This window comes from Ovis canadensis, chromosome 11, assembly GCF_042477335.2.
Source record: "Ovis canadensis isolate MfBH-ARS-UI-01 breed Bighorn chromosome 11, ARS-UI_OviCan_v2, whole genome shotgun sequence".
Classification (NCBI taxonomy): Eukaryota; Metazoa; Chordata; class Mammalia; order Artiodactyla; family Bovidae; genus Ovis; species Ovis canadensis.
Window position 1 is genome coordinate 25,534,281 of NC_091255.1, and position 16,280 is coordinate 25,550,560.

Sequence of the window (16,280 nt, forward strand, 5' to 3'; positions counted from 1 at the left end):
TCCTCCAGACCCTCAGCCCGTGTGGTACAGTCTTGACAATCCCCCTACCCAGGAGAAGGGTGAGGATCCTGACAAAGGTTATCTGGTTCAGGCTCCTGCTCCTTGTTGTTGTTCAGTCACTCGGTCACGTCTGACTCTTTGCGACCCCATGAACAGCAGCACACCAGGCTTCCCTGTCCTTCACTGTCTCCCAGAGTTTGCTCAAACTCATGTCCATCGAGTTGGTGATGCCATCCAACCATCTCATCCTCTGTCACCCCCTTCTCCTCCTGCCCTCAATCTTTCCCAGCATCAGGGTCTTTTCCAGCGAGTCAGGTCTTCGCATCTGGTGGCCAAAGTAGTGGAGCTTCAGCTTCAGCATCAGTCCTTCCAATGAATATTCAGGATTGATTTTCTTTAGGATCAACTGGTTTGATCTCCTTGCAGTCCAAGGGGCTTGCAAGAGTCTTCTCCAGCACCACAGTTCAAAAGCATCAGTTCTCCTGGACTGCCCTCCAATAGCCCAGTTTCTTAGAGGGTGGGGGGTATTGAAGATACACAGCGAATTTGCAAAATACTTCTAGTGATATGGAGCTCACTGCCTCTCAACACAGCCCCCTTGATTCACCTCCGCTCAATAATGAACATATACCAGCTTTTACTCATGAAAAAAATTAAACATATACAAAATCAAGAGGCGTGTACAATGAACCCTATGTGCCCACTATCCAAATCAAACAATGTTAATACTTTCATATTTTTGTTTCCTCTGTACCGATGATAATGATTTAACATTTCCTTTTGTTGTTGTACACTGTATGCATGTTGAAATGCGCTGATCTTACCTATATTGTTATGACAAATAGATACACCTGTGTAACCCATACCCTTATGATATAGAATATGTCCATCTCCCCAGAAAGATTACTGCCTGTATGTTAACCGGTAATTTCTTTCCTCATGTCCAACCCAGATCTTGACACTCTTCTCCATGGCAGTACAGAGTAAGTCTATTCTCTCTTCCAAATGATATCCCCTCAAATATTTACAGATAGCTATTGTGATCCTCCTTAAGTCTGCTCTTTTCCCTTCTAAGTACTCCCCGTTCCTCCATTTAGTCTTTGTTCTCAGAAGACGAGAGGACCGGATGCCTTGTTTTGATAAAAGAAAGCCTGATTTTCTCCTCACCGAATCTCTCTGCAGCCCATCCAACCTGGAGCCAGGAGGACAGACAGAGGTCTTGCCCCTCTGCTGAAATTCCTCCTTTGAAGGGAGCTGGTTCATGGGGGAGCCACACAGGAGTCCTTGCTTCACACAGGTTTTGATCAGCTCCATCGTGTGCAGATTTCTCTCTTTATAAAGCAAGTTGCACCATTTTCCTTTCAGTCATTCTCTCTTATCATTCAACAAACTTCTACTGAGTACCTATGCTATGCCAGGCTCTGCATAGAGCTCTTGGATAAATAGTCTCATAATTTGGGATGGAGCAAAAAAATAGACAAATAAATGGAAGCATTAATTTATTCGGCATTCATTGATTTCCTGCTAAGTCCCCGGAACTAGGAAGGACACAGGGAATATGGTAGCATAGAGGATGCTCAACCCTGCAGGACGGAGGCGTTCACCCACCCAGCAGCTTGCAGTGGAGGCAACTGACAGCTCTCCCTAAAGCTTGCAGGGGTTGGGAGAAGGAAATTAACTGGAAATTAACTAGATATTGTCAAGGTGGAACCTATAGGACTTAAAACCTGCAGAGAATTGCTGACCTGCCACTCTCAATTCTCTGGTTTGGTGGAACAGGGTTGTAGAATTTCAGTTGAATTTTGAGGACATAGCAAAGACTCATAGGCTTTCCAGGTAGTTTAGTGGTAAAGAATCCGCCTGCAATACAGAAGACATGGGTTCAATTCCTGGGTCAGGAAGATCCCCTGGGAGAGGAAATGGCAACCCACTCCAGTATTCTTGCCTGGAGAGTGCCATAGACAGAGGAGCCTGACAGGCTACACAGTCCATGCGGTCAGAAAAGAGTCAGATGCAACTTAACCACTAAACAACAAGAGCAACAACAAAGACTCAAGTCAGTGACACTCTCAGGCCATCCGGGAAAGCCTCAGGCCATCGCTCCACCCCTGCTTAGGAAGCAACTGGCACTCCCAAGGTTCCATGCCCTGACTGGCAATGAGTCTAATTTATATTCAGGTACATTGGAGCATGCTCAGGTGCAAATCCTAGATTTTGCTCCATTGCTGAGAAAGAGCCTGGATTTCTTCCTGTCACTGTTGCCTAGTAGGACACACAGAAAGCCCAGGTTTCTCCATCAGACAGATGGGTGGAGCACCTGGCTCTGCCTCTGAAGTGCTGCATGACCTTGGGTGAGTCCTTTGGCCTGCCCCAGATTTTGTTTCTTCTTCTCTGACAATGGGAGTAATAGTAGGGTTTCTGAGAGGGTTGAATGGGATGGTGCATTTAAGCACTTGGTGTGGCATCTGACCTGTAGCCAGCATTCCATCTCAATTATCCGTCTAAAGAAGATCTGAAGCTATTATCTAAAAGCACTCACTAAACAGATGGTTACCTCCCTCCTTGCACCCCAGAAGACCAGACAGTTAACAGGGCCGGAGAGACAGAAAAGTCTATTAAGGAATTCACACTTGAGCCCCCAAACAACTCTTCAGAACTCACCATGGGCTGATACGGCCCTCATTTCATTTCGTCTCCAGGGCATCTCTGTGAAACAGATACGGCTGGTCCATTTAACACATGAGAAAGCAGAGTCACAGAACCAGAAGCTGGAAGTGCCTGGACTTCATTCCCATCTGACCTTGAGAGAGATTATTATCCCCATTCTTCAGATGGAGGAATCAGAAGGTCAGAAAAAAATAAGTGACTGGCCCAAGGTCACATGGGTCAGGACAGGCAGAACTGGGAACATGACCTGGGTCTGTCTCAGTAAAAAATAAGTAAATAAATAAAAGCCTCTGAATTTTTCGGCTCTATGATGCCTCTGCAAGTAACTCACCCTTTCTGAGCCTCAGTTTCTTCATCTGTAAATAAGACAATAGTGTCTATTTTGCAAGCTTGTAAGAACAGGCTGTCGTCCCACTTTCATCATGGATGTCTTTCTTCCTGTCTTCATCTGACTTTGTCTGGAACAGGGCACAGACTAGGGTGAACAACTGGGGTACCCAGGTGCAAAATTTAAAGAGTACTCACCACTCTCAGTCCCAAGAATTGAATACCTCCTTAAATTCTGTGCCTTGGCACCTCACCTTTCCCGTCCTAATCTAGGCTCTGGTTTGGAGGTAAGGAGATGTGATGGGGCTCTTGCGGTGAAGGAGTGCAGAAAGGATGGGAAAGGCCTGAGTAGGTCATGCTGATGTCAGAGCAGTAGCTGACAGGCTTTTCTGGTGGGTCCAGTGGATAAGGCTCCAAGTTCCTGATGCAGGGGGCCCAGGTTCAATCCCTGATCAAGGAACTAGATCCTGCATGCTTCAACGAAAGCCAAAAATCTCATGCCTCAACTAAGACCCAGCACAGCTAAATAAATATATATTTTTAAGTCACCCATAAAAAGCAATACAGTAGCTGGAAACCGGCCCTCTGCAAATGCACACAAGCTCAACAGGACTGAAGGGTTAGAGCAAATACTCCCCAAGTGGACCTTGCATCCTGCTCATTGTCCCCCAAGAGCCGCATCCTGTAAACTGATGTGCGGGAATCAACGAGGGCCTTACAGCGGCTCTGCCTCCTTCACGGCCTGAAGCTGGTTTTTTTTTCCTCCATTTCTACCCCGGCAACTGAGGAGAGTGTCCGTGTCTTATTTATCTCTGTATTCCCAAGATCTCGCAGAGTATTTGACACATGATAGTAGTTCATTAGATGCTGAAAGAACAAAAGAACGCTTTGTCTTTCATTTTGAAAGCCCCTAATCATCTCAGGTCCTTTGATCCTTTGATCCTAAGTCAAGGAACTATGGTACCGTGAAAATTATTCCCAGTCACCTGGAAGTCGAGTCCACCCATCTGAGACGAAAAACAAAGGGATGGTCAAGAAATATTAGCCCGATTTGAAAAACTCATGAATGGCAGAATTGGTACTTGGTTCCAAAGCTTATACGTGCTCTACCAGAGTGCAGAGTGGCAAGTCTAAGCGATCTTTAATACTTTCTTTATTTTGACTGTGCTGGGTCTTTGTGGCTGTGCAGGGACTTTCTCTAGGTGCAGGGAGCAGGGGCTACTCTGCGTTGTGGTGCGAGGGCCTCTCTTGTTGCAGGGCACAGGCTCTAGGGTGCATGGGTTCAGGAGTCAAGTACACAGGCTTAGCTGCCCCCAGTCATGTGGGATCTTCCCAGACCAGGAATCAAACCCATATCCCTGCACTGGCAGGTGAATTCTTAACCACTGGACTACCAGGAAAGGCCAGCAAGTTTTTTTTAGTATACAAAGTCCTATTTCTGCCTCTGTCACCAACTAGAGTCCCTTCTGCCTAAGTCCCCAGAACTGTGGCCCTCAAGTTGCCCTCCAAACCTGCCCCAACTGTCAGGCATTGCCTTTTATTACAGAAACATTTTCACCATCAGCAGTACATTCTTCCAGCATAAGAAGGGCAAATAGGATTCAATTCACTTGTCAACTCCAACAATGGCAGCCAGAATTATTGGGCTTAAAAAAAAAAAAAAATGTGAGACTCAGGGAAAGAGTGCTGTGATCCATTAATTATGTCTGCTATGGACCTAGGAAGGAGCGTGGTATCATGCATGCTGTATAACTTCCAGCCAGGTCTTAATTCCACACGTTGGGAAAGCAATCTCACTGAACTGCCTCAAACCCTCTGCATTTGTGAATCTGTGATGCCTTTGAACATTCATAATGCAAGCTTTGTTATGGAAATTGCATGCTGCTCAACCTCCCAGAGAAGGCAATGGCACCCCGCTCCAGTACTCTTGCCTGGAAAATCCCGTGGACAGAGGAGCCTGATGGGCTGCAGTCCATGGGGTCGCTAAGAGTCGGACACGACTCAGCAACTTCACTTTCATGCATTGGAGAAGGCAATGGCAACCCACTCCAGTGTTCTTGCCTGGAGAATCCCAGGGACGGGGGAGCCTGGTGGGCTGCCGTCTATGGGGTCGCACAGAGTTGGACACAACTGAAGCGACTTAGCAGCAGCAGCAGCAACCTCCAAGACCAGTGAGGGGAAAAAACTAGAAGACAGTGACATTCTCTGAGCAGTTCCTGGAGAAGCTGAAATATGTTTTTAATGAGAAAATATGAAATCAGAAAGAATGTGGTTATGAGGATTTTCGTGCCATGTGAGTTGTTACCTATTTGACCTTTTCTTGATCAGCTTTTAGAATCAGCCTGCCTTGGGACTGTTTCCAGCCCTAGCATTAATTGGAACATCTGCTTTGCTTCTGTAAACATCATAAACCATCATTTGGCTTTCAACCATGCGTTGTTTCTGTGCAACCTTGTAGAATCATGTGAAATTAACTAGGAACACAATAGAACACATTTCTGATCCCTACCTCTCTCCTCCCCCCATCCCACACCTGCTTCAGAAGGTGAGTAGTGAGGCAGCTGCAAGGAACCACCCGTGTCTTATCTCAGGGTGGACCACACAGGTAGAAAACACAATGGGATAGGAAGCCCACACAAGCCCCTGGGATAGAGGCTGGAAAAGTGGGGGAAAGCTGAAGTTCAGCTGAGCAGAAATACCCAGCCGGGATGATACACACTTCCTATAGAGGAATACCCTAGCAATGTTCCATCTGGGCATGGCCACAGGGAAACCAAGTAGGCATACATTCCTGTAAGCCCAGCAGGCAGCAGGCAGAAGTGGGCACAGGGCCATAGTCACAGGGTCAGGCAAGCATTTGTAAAAAGAACTTGTAATACAGACCAGGAACCCAGAAATCACATCATGTAAGAGCTGAGATTCAGAACTCAGGTGCAGAACCCCTACATTATCTTAACTAATGTTATTGAGTGAGTACTCTGTCGGGTACTTCGAATCCATTCTCTTGTAAGTAATCAGAACATAGACTAAGGTAAGCCTCGCCTCGAGGCTCTGCACCCCGAAAGAACCAAAGGTGGCAGAACTCGGGGCTACTTCCAGTGCGTCTGGGCAGCTGCACCTTGAACACAGCCTGCCTTCAGTAGGTTCTACGTGGGAACTGGCATGGGCTGGCACAGCAGGGATCGTGTCAGCAGGGTTAAGAAGGAGGGAATGGAGGCAGGAGAAGGACACGGCGATGGGCTGAGGACAGTTTGTGCCCACTATTTCTCCTTCACTTTTTCTGCACTTACGCTCTTCTTCAAGGCAGGGAAGCCCTCCTGGGTCCTGCTCCCCACATCTGATGACAGCCAAGGATATGGTCTTCGCAGTCAGCCTTGGCTCCCCAGGAATGTGCTCTTTCTATTAACCCCTTGCCTTGGCCCCTTATCCCCAGGGTTGGGCTTGGTGACCTGCTGGCAGTGGACAGATCGGAGAGCCAGGCTTGGGGGGTTGGCAGGAGTCCTGGGAGACTGACACCGGTTTCCTTGAAGAGAACAAGATGTGAGCTCCTCTGGATCGCTGCTTGTGCGTCTTAGTGCTTATCAACTGGCTAACAGCTAAGCTCCACTCTATATTGCGCACAGTGTCTGGCACATAGTAGGTGTTCAGCCAGGATAAGCTGGCTCCAAGGTCTGTCCTTCCTGCCTGTCTCTTAGTAGAGCCCATTGTTGTCTAAGGGTTGGAAACAGAAGGGAGCTGGAGTGAAGGGCTGGTAGGTAGGGCTCAGCGGACATCACTGGCCTCCCTGACATCAGCTTGCCCCTGTTAAGACCAGAAGCCAGGGGAGGGAGAAAAAAAAAAAAAAAAGACCAGAAGCCAGCCTAAGGGATCTGTCTCAGCCTGCTAAATACCACTGGAGTCAGCAGCCCTGCCTCTAGAGAGAATTCTGTATCAGCCCCCACAACCCTCCCATCCCTTGCACCAGACAGCTTCTTTCTGTGCACTCCACCCAGAATCACTCTGCAGGACCACCTTCCCTGCTAGGTGGTCCCAAAAGACTTGATTCTTCTCTGCATCCCCAATGCCTGGAGCAGTGCTAGAACACAAGAGATGTTCTGTAGATGTTCACTAGGCAACTGGATGGATGAGCCACAAATGTGGTCCCAGATGGAACAACATCCCAGATTCCATTTCTACAGGCAAACAACCACACTTCCACCTCCCCGTCCCTTAGCCATGATACGGACCACAGGGAAGAAAGTTCTCTGCCGGGGCTGAAAACTTTTTTTTTCTAGGAAGCAATTTCAGATTCATTATGACCTTTTTGATCTTTACAAGAATTCTACTGGAAGTTACTCTTACCAGCATTTCCAGGATAAGGGATCAAAATTCAAAAAGGTGAAATGACTTCCCTGAATCAGGGCAGAGCCAGCACTGGAAGCTGAGGCTGCCTGGTTCTCAGTTCCATGCTTGAGTCTTTTTTTGCATCCAGACACCTGCCCATTAATTGCCTACTCTGTGTCAGGCATGGGGCCAGGCACTGAGATGCCAGGAGTGAAAAGGACACAGCCCTTACTTCCCACAGGAGACAGACAGTGGAGGACCCAGCAGAAAGATCAACCAACCTGTCCTAAAGTCTCCCTGGAAACCTCCATCACCCAGACTCCCCTCCCCACACCAGCCAAGCTGGTCCAACTTGAAAGGCTTCTAGCTGCCCTCAACCCATTTCATAACCCCAAGTCAGGCCCAATTTGGGATGCTCACATGAGGACTCAGGAAGGATTCATCGGTGAAGGTCTGGAATTTCAAATGACCCTCCAGGGACCTTCAAGTGGCCCCTCTGCCTCTGTGAGCCGTTCTCCAGAGGAACATTTGTTCACAAGATGTGTGACTTGGAGAGCGCTCAGTGTCACCCTTGCTCCCCTCTGTGCTGTTTTCCCAGCTGACAGTCACCTGATGCTCTTTTCTTCTGCATGGGGCTTACACATCTCTTTCAGTGTGGTCTAAAACTCTCTGGAGTTGCCCAGCAGAAAAGCCCTGGGCTGTGTTTCAGGCTTGGAGGAAGGAGACAGGAGCGCTTCTTAGTGAAACCAACACAGCATACGTCACATCTCTGCACAGAGGGGCAGGGACTCAGTGGAGGGGGGGGGGGGCGCAGTACCGTATTATATGCTCAAATGATGCTAAGGGTACTTTAAGCGGCCCATGAATATAAAGGGAAAAGTCAGGTGAATCTCTCCCTAGCTGGAGGACCTTGGATAAGGGACTTAGCCTCACTGAGCCTTGATTTCCCATCTACAAATTGGGAAGAATACCATCTACATCAGTGGGCTCTGTGAGCCCTAAAAGATAGAAGGTCTATAGGGGACCTTCCTGGTGGTCCAGTGACTAAAGATTCCCTGCTCCCAAAGCAGGGGGCCCCTGGTCAGGGAACTAGATCCTACATGCTGCAAGTTAAGACCTCACATGCCACAAGGAAGACTGAAGATCCTGTATGCTACAACTAAGACCCAGTGCAGCCAAATTTTTTAATTAATTGGTTAAATTTTTATTAAGAAAGATAGAAGGGGTATGAGGCAATCAGCACAGCGCCTGCCTTGTGGTAAGTGCCCAGTGATTGTACATTCTCTCCCCTCCGAAAAGGAACCCAAAGATGAATGATATTAATGACGTCCTAAAAGAGACTGTGGCCTCTTGGTTGGGATGAAGGGACACGTGGTTGCCAAGGGGTTGCATTCCCCTCATCTCCTTGGTTCCCAAGGACTCCACAGCCACACGGAGGTGCTTTCCTGGGTACTTGTTGAAGTCACCTTTTAAATCTCACGATGGGGTAAAAGCACAGCCATGCATCTGTCCTTGGGACATCATAGGCGGTCAAAAATTCCTGTTGCAGGAAGCGATGAGTGAGTAAGCATTTTTCCTAATAAGATGCAGGCCTCGCCTTCCAGGAGCTGACCGTCTATAGTGCCCTCCTCATGCATGCATCCCTCCGCCGTATTTAATTCTCAAACGTGTTGATTGAAAACTTCAGAAAACAAATGGAAACCACCCCCACTGAAGCTCTCATACAGTGCTGATGGGAATATAAAACTATACAACCATTTTGGAAACAACTTGGCCATTTCTTAAATAGTTACAGATACACTTACAATGATATGATTCAGCCATTCAGTTCCTACGCACTTACTTAAGAGAAATGAAAACTTATCCGTACAAAGACTGACCTATACCTGCTCGTAGTAGCTTTATTTGTAATAGCCAACCCAATGTCTATCAGTAGTTGAATGAATAAATCCTGATATAGCTGTGTGATGGAATACTACACGGCAATGAAAAGCAATGAATTACTGATAACTTTCCACCCCTCCTTCCAAGAAAAGGAAACAAAAAGCAGCTTCATTTTGTTTACTGAAAGCCTGGTAACCCATTTAACAGACTGTTTTCCTCCCTCTGTGTAAAATGTGTTAAAGCAGGGTCCTCAACCTCTAGGATCTAATGCATGATGTTCTGAGGTGGAGCTAATGTAATAATAATAGAAATAAAGGGCACAATAAATGTAAGGCATTGAATCATCCAGAAACCATGCAGTCCCCTGGTTTCCGGAAAAGTTATCTTCCATAGAACTTGTCCCCGGTGCCAAAAAGGTTGAGGACCGCTGTGTTAGGAGATTTTAATAGAGAAAGCCAGAGCAAACAAAACAGTGGGCTTTAGCATGTCCATTATTTTGAAAACAGCCAAATGAGAAATTTCAACAAATCACTGGGAGGAAAGTTCATTCAACTCAGCGGAGGGGAAAGGCTGAGTTTTAGAGGAGGTTTGGAGCAATAGGATTTCACTTCGTTCAAGCTCAATAAGCAAGAAGAGACAAGGAAGCCACTGCCTCAGAAAAGCCCTAAAGGTCAGGATTAATGAAGGCTTGGAAGGTTTGAAGCTTACAGGCCCAGTCGTGTGCTGGTAAGTGGATATTTCTACAGTCCTTAAGGGAGCTTATACATAATTTATTTTCTTAAGTAGGTCCATGTGTAGAAATGTTGTTTGCACTACTAATTGGGCCAGAAAACTGTGTCTTCAGGGATATTTGCTGTCCCTAACCTTTTCCACTGTGCATTTCCTGGATTCTGAGGCAGGCTGCCCCAACAGGTCACACTGGGCCTGGATGCTGGTACCCAGGCCAGCAGGCATTGCTAATCTTTTTTATTCCTGGATGCAGGGCCCCAGGAAGGGGAGCGTAGCCATCATCTCCAACCCCCATCATGCGCAAACAGAAGGCTTTTTAGAGGAAGTGCACAGACCCAAACCCAGGTCAGGTCTCAACCCTGCCCCCAAACTAGCTGCGTGACCCGGGGCAGGACACTCTACCCCTCTGAGCCTTAGACTCTCCATGGGCAAGATGAGACATTTGGGCAATAAGATTTTTTTATATTTATTTATTTATTTGGCTGTGATGGGTCTCAGTTGTGGCATATGGGATCCTCATTGTATCATGAGGAATCTTTGGTTGTGGGAGCAGGCTCTCTAATTGTAGCCTGAGGGCTTCATTAGTTGCAGGGCTCAGATTTAGTTGCCCCACAGGGCGTGGGATCTTAGTTCCCCAATCAGGGATCAAACCTGTGTTCCCTGCATTGAGAGGAGGATTCTTAACCCCTGGACCACCAGGGAAATCCCCAAGATTTGTGGTGCCTGCACTTTCCTGAGATTCTCCTGACTCTGAGATATAACCACCGCACCTCCCCCCCATTACCAAGCTCAAGACCCCTAGTGTTAGCAAGGCACCAATTTTATCAGTCTGTTGGGAACAGAGTAGCTGTAGCTACGAGGAAGCAGCGGCAAAGAACACAGGCAATGGAGTGAGGCAAAGATGACTTACACCCTGGATTCTCTACTTACCAGCTCTGTGACCTGGCTCAGCCTCTCTGGGCCTCAGTTTCCTTATCTGTAAGATGGGAGTGATAAGACCAACCTCTGCTGCAAAAAATTAATGACAGCAGATAGAATGTGAATGGTGCTCCAGAGAGGAGCACCAAGCCAGTCTGTGACCTCAGGGCTGTTCTAAGAGCTACTGGAAGGCACAAGACCCTCTCCCCATCCCCGCATCCAGATTTCTTGGATTTAGATCGTGCCAAATATGAACAATCTATGCCAAAACACTGAATAACTCAGAAGTGGACAGGTTTCTAAAAACAGCCCACCAAAACTGAATCAAGAAGAATAAATAATTTGAACAGACGAATCACTAGAAGTGAAATAGAATCTCTAATTTAAAAAAAAAAAAACCTCCCTACAAACAAAAGTCCAGGGCCTGACAGCTTCACTGGGGAATTCTGCCAAACATACAAAGAACTTATACCGATCCGTCTCAAAATCTTTGTTTAATATTTATCTTTATTTATTTATTTGGCTGTGCCAGGTCTTAGTTGCGGCACTCGGGATCTTCGATCTTCATTGCAGCAGGCAGGATCTCTAGCTGCAGCCTGCAGGATCTCTAGCTGCAGCATGCACTGTGGCATGCCAACTCTTAGTTGCGTCTAGTTCCCTGACCAGGGATTGAATCTGGGCTCCCTGCATTGAGAGTTCAGCATCTCAGCCACTGGACCATGAGGGAAGTCCCTCAAACTCTTCCAGAAGACCGAATAGGAGGGATCACTCCCAAAGTCATTCTATGAAGCCACCATTACCCTGATACCAAAATCAGACAAAGACACTACCAAGAGAAGAGTACAGGCCAAAACATGCAAACTTCCGACTATGACAGCTGTCCACTGCACCAGTGACTGGTTGCAATTCCGTCCAAACGTAGATTTCAAAGTGGATTGTGTGCATCAAAGCATTGCCCTGTCTTACAGAACTCTGTGGCCCCAGTAATCTCATTGGCTGCCCTGGGCTTTTAGCAACAGGCTTAACATTCTTAAGGAATAAGCAGTCAGTGGCTCATGATGGTTTCTATCCTCTGTAACTACTTCAAAATGAGCTTGATGGCACTTCCCTGGGGTTTCAGTGGTTGAAAATCCACCTTCCAATGCAGCAGACACAGGTTTGATCCCTGGTCAAGGAACTAAGATCCACATGCCTGGGGACAACTAAGCCCAACATGCCAGAACTAGAGAGCCTGACAGCTGCGATGAAGACCCAATGCAGCACAAAAAAAAATGAGAGAGAGAGAGAGACGAGCTTGGTATTACTGAGACACAATCAGAGGAGACAGGACCCCTCAACACCTCCCATTCTTCAGTTCATCACTGACCTCCCCCCATAACTCAAATAACTTCTCTCACTTCTGCTGAAAAGGACCTAGTATGGATTCATACCTCTTAAAGATGTCTATTATGTAATCTTCTAGACAAACCCACTTGCATTCCCACATTTAGATGTTACAACCACGTGGCAAGGTTATCTTGCTCAATTTGCAAACATGAAAACTGACATTGGAAAAAGATGTCATGTTCAAGGCCATCAACTTGACAGTGAGCTCTGGCTCAAAATCTCAGGGTTCCTCCCTTGGAACTTCCGTGGTGGTAAAGTCAAACCCATGAGTCCCAGCTCTACTACCTACCTCTTCACTAAGTGTCAGGCTTCCCAACTGTAAAATGGGCATGTGATAATAAGATGCCTTCCCATCAAGGTAGTCGGGACCATAATTAGGAAAAAGATAGTTCCTCTGAAAATGCCAAGCAGGGGCCAGCACAGAGTAGAGGCTCAGGAATTTTTAGTCTCCTTCCCTCCAACTTCTTGGGGCCATTGAGAAAGTTGAAGCCGTACATGGGTCATCTCTCAATGGCAACACGCAGTGAGCAATGAAAATGATGGTCATGGGGTCCATCTTCACCTCAGGCTTCCCCCCACCCCCCATCCCTGTCACTCCTGCAGGTCCAGGTTTGATACGTGCACCATTAATTCTTACAAAAGGATCCAGCTAAGAGCAGTTCTTGATTCTTAGCAACCTTGCAAATTCAGCCCTGCCATCCCAGATGAGGCTGTCAGCGCTTACCAGGAGAGCAGAGAAGTGCCTCGGAGAATGGCAGGTCTGAAGAAGCAGCGAGCTCTGGCCTGACAGTCTGGGCTTAAATAAATTGTCTTTTGTGACTGGGAGCGATAAGGCCTGCGTTTGAAGCGCCGGTTACTCTTACAGGTCATTATGCACGGCGACCGGGAAGGAAAGCGGCATCTTGTCCCGAGTTTCTAGCAAAACTGTGCTGTGGGTAAATAGCTCTCAGCCTTTGATGTTGAGCAAAGAGGAAAATGATCCTCTAAGAGAAGCGAGAAGGGAGAAGCGAGGCAGGGGCGGCGGGCTGGGGCGCGGCAGGCAGGGAGGCCGGCAGAGAAGCGCAGTCCGTGTGCGCCTGCCTGGCTTTGAGCCCCTTCTTCTGCCCCCACGAAGGTAAACCGTCTCTCCTCTAATACCCTCTAGGAAAAGCAAGCAAAAACGCTTAGGAACAATTAAGAGGGAAGCTGAGAATACCAGAGCAGAGAAAGGGAGGGGAGGGGAGGGGAACAAGATATCAGGTGTGAGATCCCGCCATAACTAGCAAGGCTGGCCAGCTCTTCACGGCGCCTCCCAGAGGTGGGCGAGGGAATGGGAGTAGCAACCCCTTGAAGCCCATTCATTCATTCATCCATCCAACAAACACCACCCTCTCCAACAAACAGTCCTATAAATCACCATCTAGTTATATACTTTGATATGCACGAAAAAGGAGCAGTCCCCAACCATTTTGGCACAAGGGACCGGTTTCATGGAAGACAATTTTTCCACGGACTGAGGTGGACACGGGGTGGGGTTGGGGGGGGGGGGCGGTGTATAAGGATGTTTTCAAGATGATTCAAGCGTATTAAATTTAGTATGCCCCACTGATCTGATCTGACAGGCGGCGGACCTCAGGTGGTAAAGCAAGGGAGGGAGGGAGTGCATGCTAAGTCGCTTCGGTTGTGTCTGACTCTTTGGGACCCCATGGACTGTAGCCCACCGGGCTCCTCTGTCCATGGGATTCTCCAGGCAAGAATCCTGGAGTGGGTTGCCATGCCCTCCTCCAGGGGATCTTCCCCACCCAGGGATTGAGTGCGCATCTCTTACATCGCCTGATTGGCAGGCGGGTTCTTTACTAGTGCCACCGGGGAAGCCCAAAGGATGGGGAGTGGCTGTAAATACAGATGAAACTTCCGTCTCACCACTCACCTCCTGCTGTGCAGCCGGGTTCCTAACAGGTCATGGACCAGCACTGGTCCGTGGCCAGGGCGCTGGGGACCCTAGCTATAAAGGGAAATAGTGGGCTTGCAGGGCTTGTGCCTCTTTACAATCTCCATAAGCCTTGCAAGTAGTAGGAACTCATGTGTATGACTGTTGATTGGCTGATGGAAAAAGCGAGGCAGAGAGGTGCAGCATAGAGCTCAGAAACAGCCCAATGACAATGACAACATGCTCAAAGAGATCATGTGTGTTAGAACCAGACAGAGATGGCTTTGAACCTCAGCTTTTCTACTTAATAGCTGTGTGACCTTGGGCAAATTGCTTAACCTCTCTGGGCTGTGGTTTTGTCCTCTGCGCAATAAACAACAATATCCACCTGTGGTTACTGTTGCATATGATAGCTGCCCTGGTGAAGGAGCAAAGGGGGAAAGTGAGGAGGGATGTTATACAACTTGGTCCATGAGCTTGGGACGGCTTCCTGGAGGAGGTGATGCATTGATCCAGTCTTTGAGAATGGGCAGAGGTTGCCCAGGCCAAAAAAGGAACAAGAGCTGTTACAGGTAGTGGAAGCAGCAACTAGAAAGCCACAAGTAGGCGAACCAGCAGGGCACATCCAGAGGTGTCAGAGTTGTTTAATGTAGCTCCACCCACTCACTCATTTATTCATTCACTTGTCCATTGACATATATTTCTGGAATACCCCCAGGTGCCAGGCCCTGTGCTAGCCACCAGGGGTAGACTCCTCAGTGAACATGCAGAGGTAACCACCGAACCCATGAGTTTATCTTCCAGTGAATTCCCATGGACTCAGATGGGAAGAGGAGGATGGAGCAGACAGAGAGAGCATCATAGAAGGCTGAGTGTGGAGGGTGGGCCTGGATCTTACTCTCAGGGGGATGCGCAGCCCTGATGGATTTTAACCACAGGATTAATATAATCAAGTTTGCATTTCTGAAGGAGTGAGCCATGGTTCACTTAAAGGATGGGCTAGAGAAGGTTGTCTGGAATCCAGCAGTCTAGCTAAGAAACTGCAGCAGCCCAAGCAAGAAATGACGGAGGTCATTAAGTTAAAGCCGTGCAGAAGAGAAAGTAGTTGGATCCAGAGACAGTGTTGACGGGCCCTGCTGTTTGATTGGACGTGGGGTGAGAAAGAGGAAGAGGGGACACCCGCTCTGCGGGTCTGGTTTGAGCCCCTGGGCAGGTGGCAGTGCTATCCCCCAGGACACGTGCACAGGAGAGCCATCCAGTGGGGCGGGGCTGAGGAAGCCTTGATCCCACTGGGACATGCTGGTAGTTGGGTGTCTATGTCCCCCTGAAATCATGCGTATCAGGCAGTTGGATCAGTGTGTCTGGAGCCCAAGAGAAAGCTCAGGCTGGAGGCACAGATTACAGGATAGAAAGCATATAGTCAATGCTTGACACTTGAGAGTGGACGTGGCTGCCTGCTGCCCCCCTACCCACCCTGCCCCGGGGAGGCGGGTGGAAAGGGAAGGATTAACAGAGGGAGAAGAGACCAGACCCCATGGCAACAAACCCCAAAGGGTGTCCAGATGTGTTCTGTGATGCCAGAATCCAGCCCATTAACCCGGGGTGAGGAATCACTGGTCCCCAAGAGGGTTGACTATGACGGGCTGTGGGGACGCTGTTGGATTTCTGGAGTTCCCAGGCTGCTGCCAAGTCCAAAGTCACCCACGTGCTTCTTTCTCTTCTCTCCCTCAGGTGTTTACAAAATATGGGAAGTGTTACATGTTTAACTCAGGCGAGGATGGCAAGCCTCTGCTCACCACGGTCAAGGGGGGGACAGGCAACGGGCTGGAGATCATGCTGGACATTCAGCAGGATGAGTACCTGCCCATCTGGGGTGAGACAGGTGAGCCGGGCCAGGGGCCGGGGCAGGGGGTGAGGGCGGAGGGGTGTGGCCTCCGGGAGACCTTTGCCTGGAGCGGATTATCTTGGCCCACCCGGTGAAGGACTGCCTCCATCAAGGGGCGGGTGATATGCCGGTGAATGGGAAGGACGTCCCGGCACAAGCTGTGATGCCCTGAGTTTCCCTTGGATTTCACTACGTGGGAGGGGGCCGGTGCTGGGGATACTGGAAAGTGAAGGCGGATAGGATGAGAGGAGG

General features: G+C 48.5%; 1 protein-coding gene across 2 annotated transcripts in view; it reads left to right on the top strand.

Moving 5' to 3' along the window:
- The window catches only part of ASIC2 (acid sensing ion channel subunit 2), a 1,229,563-nt gene that overhangs the window by 1,116,207 nt on the left and 97,076 nt on the right, over nt 1–16,280 (top strand). For both annotated transcript variants that reach the window (XM_069602862.1, XM_069602861.1), the window contains exon 2: nt 15,875–16,025. In XM_069602862.1, coding sequence (XP_069458963.1) covers nt 15,875–16,025 — 151 coding nt within the window. The remainder of the gene's footprint in view (nt 1–15,874; nt 16,026–16,280) is intronic.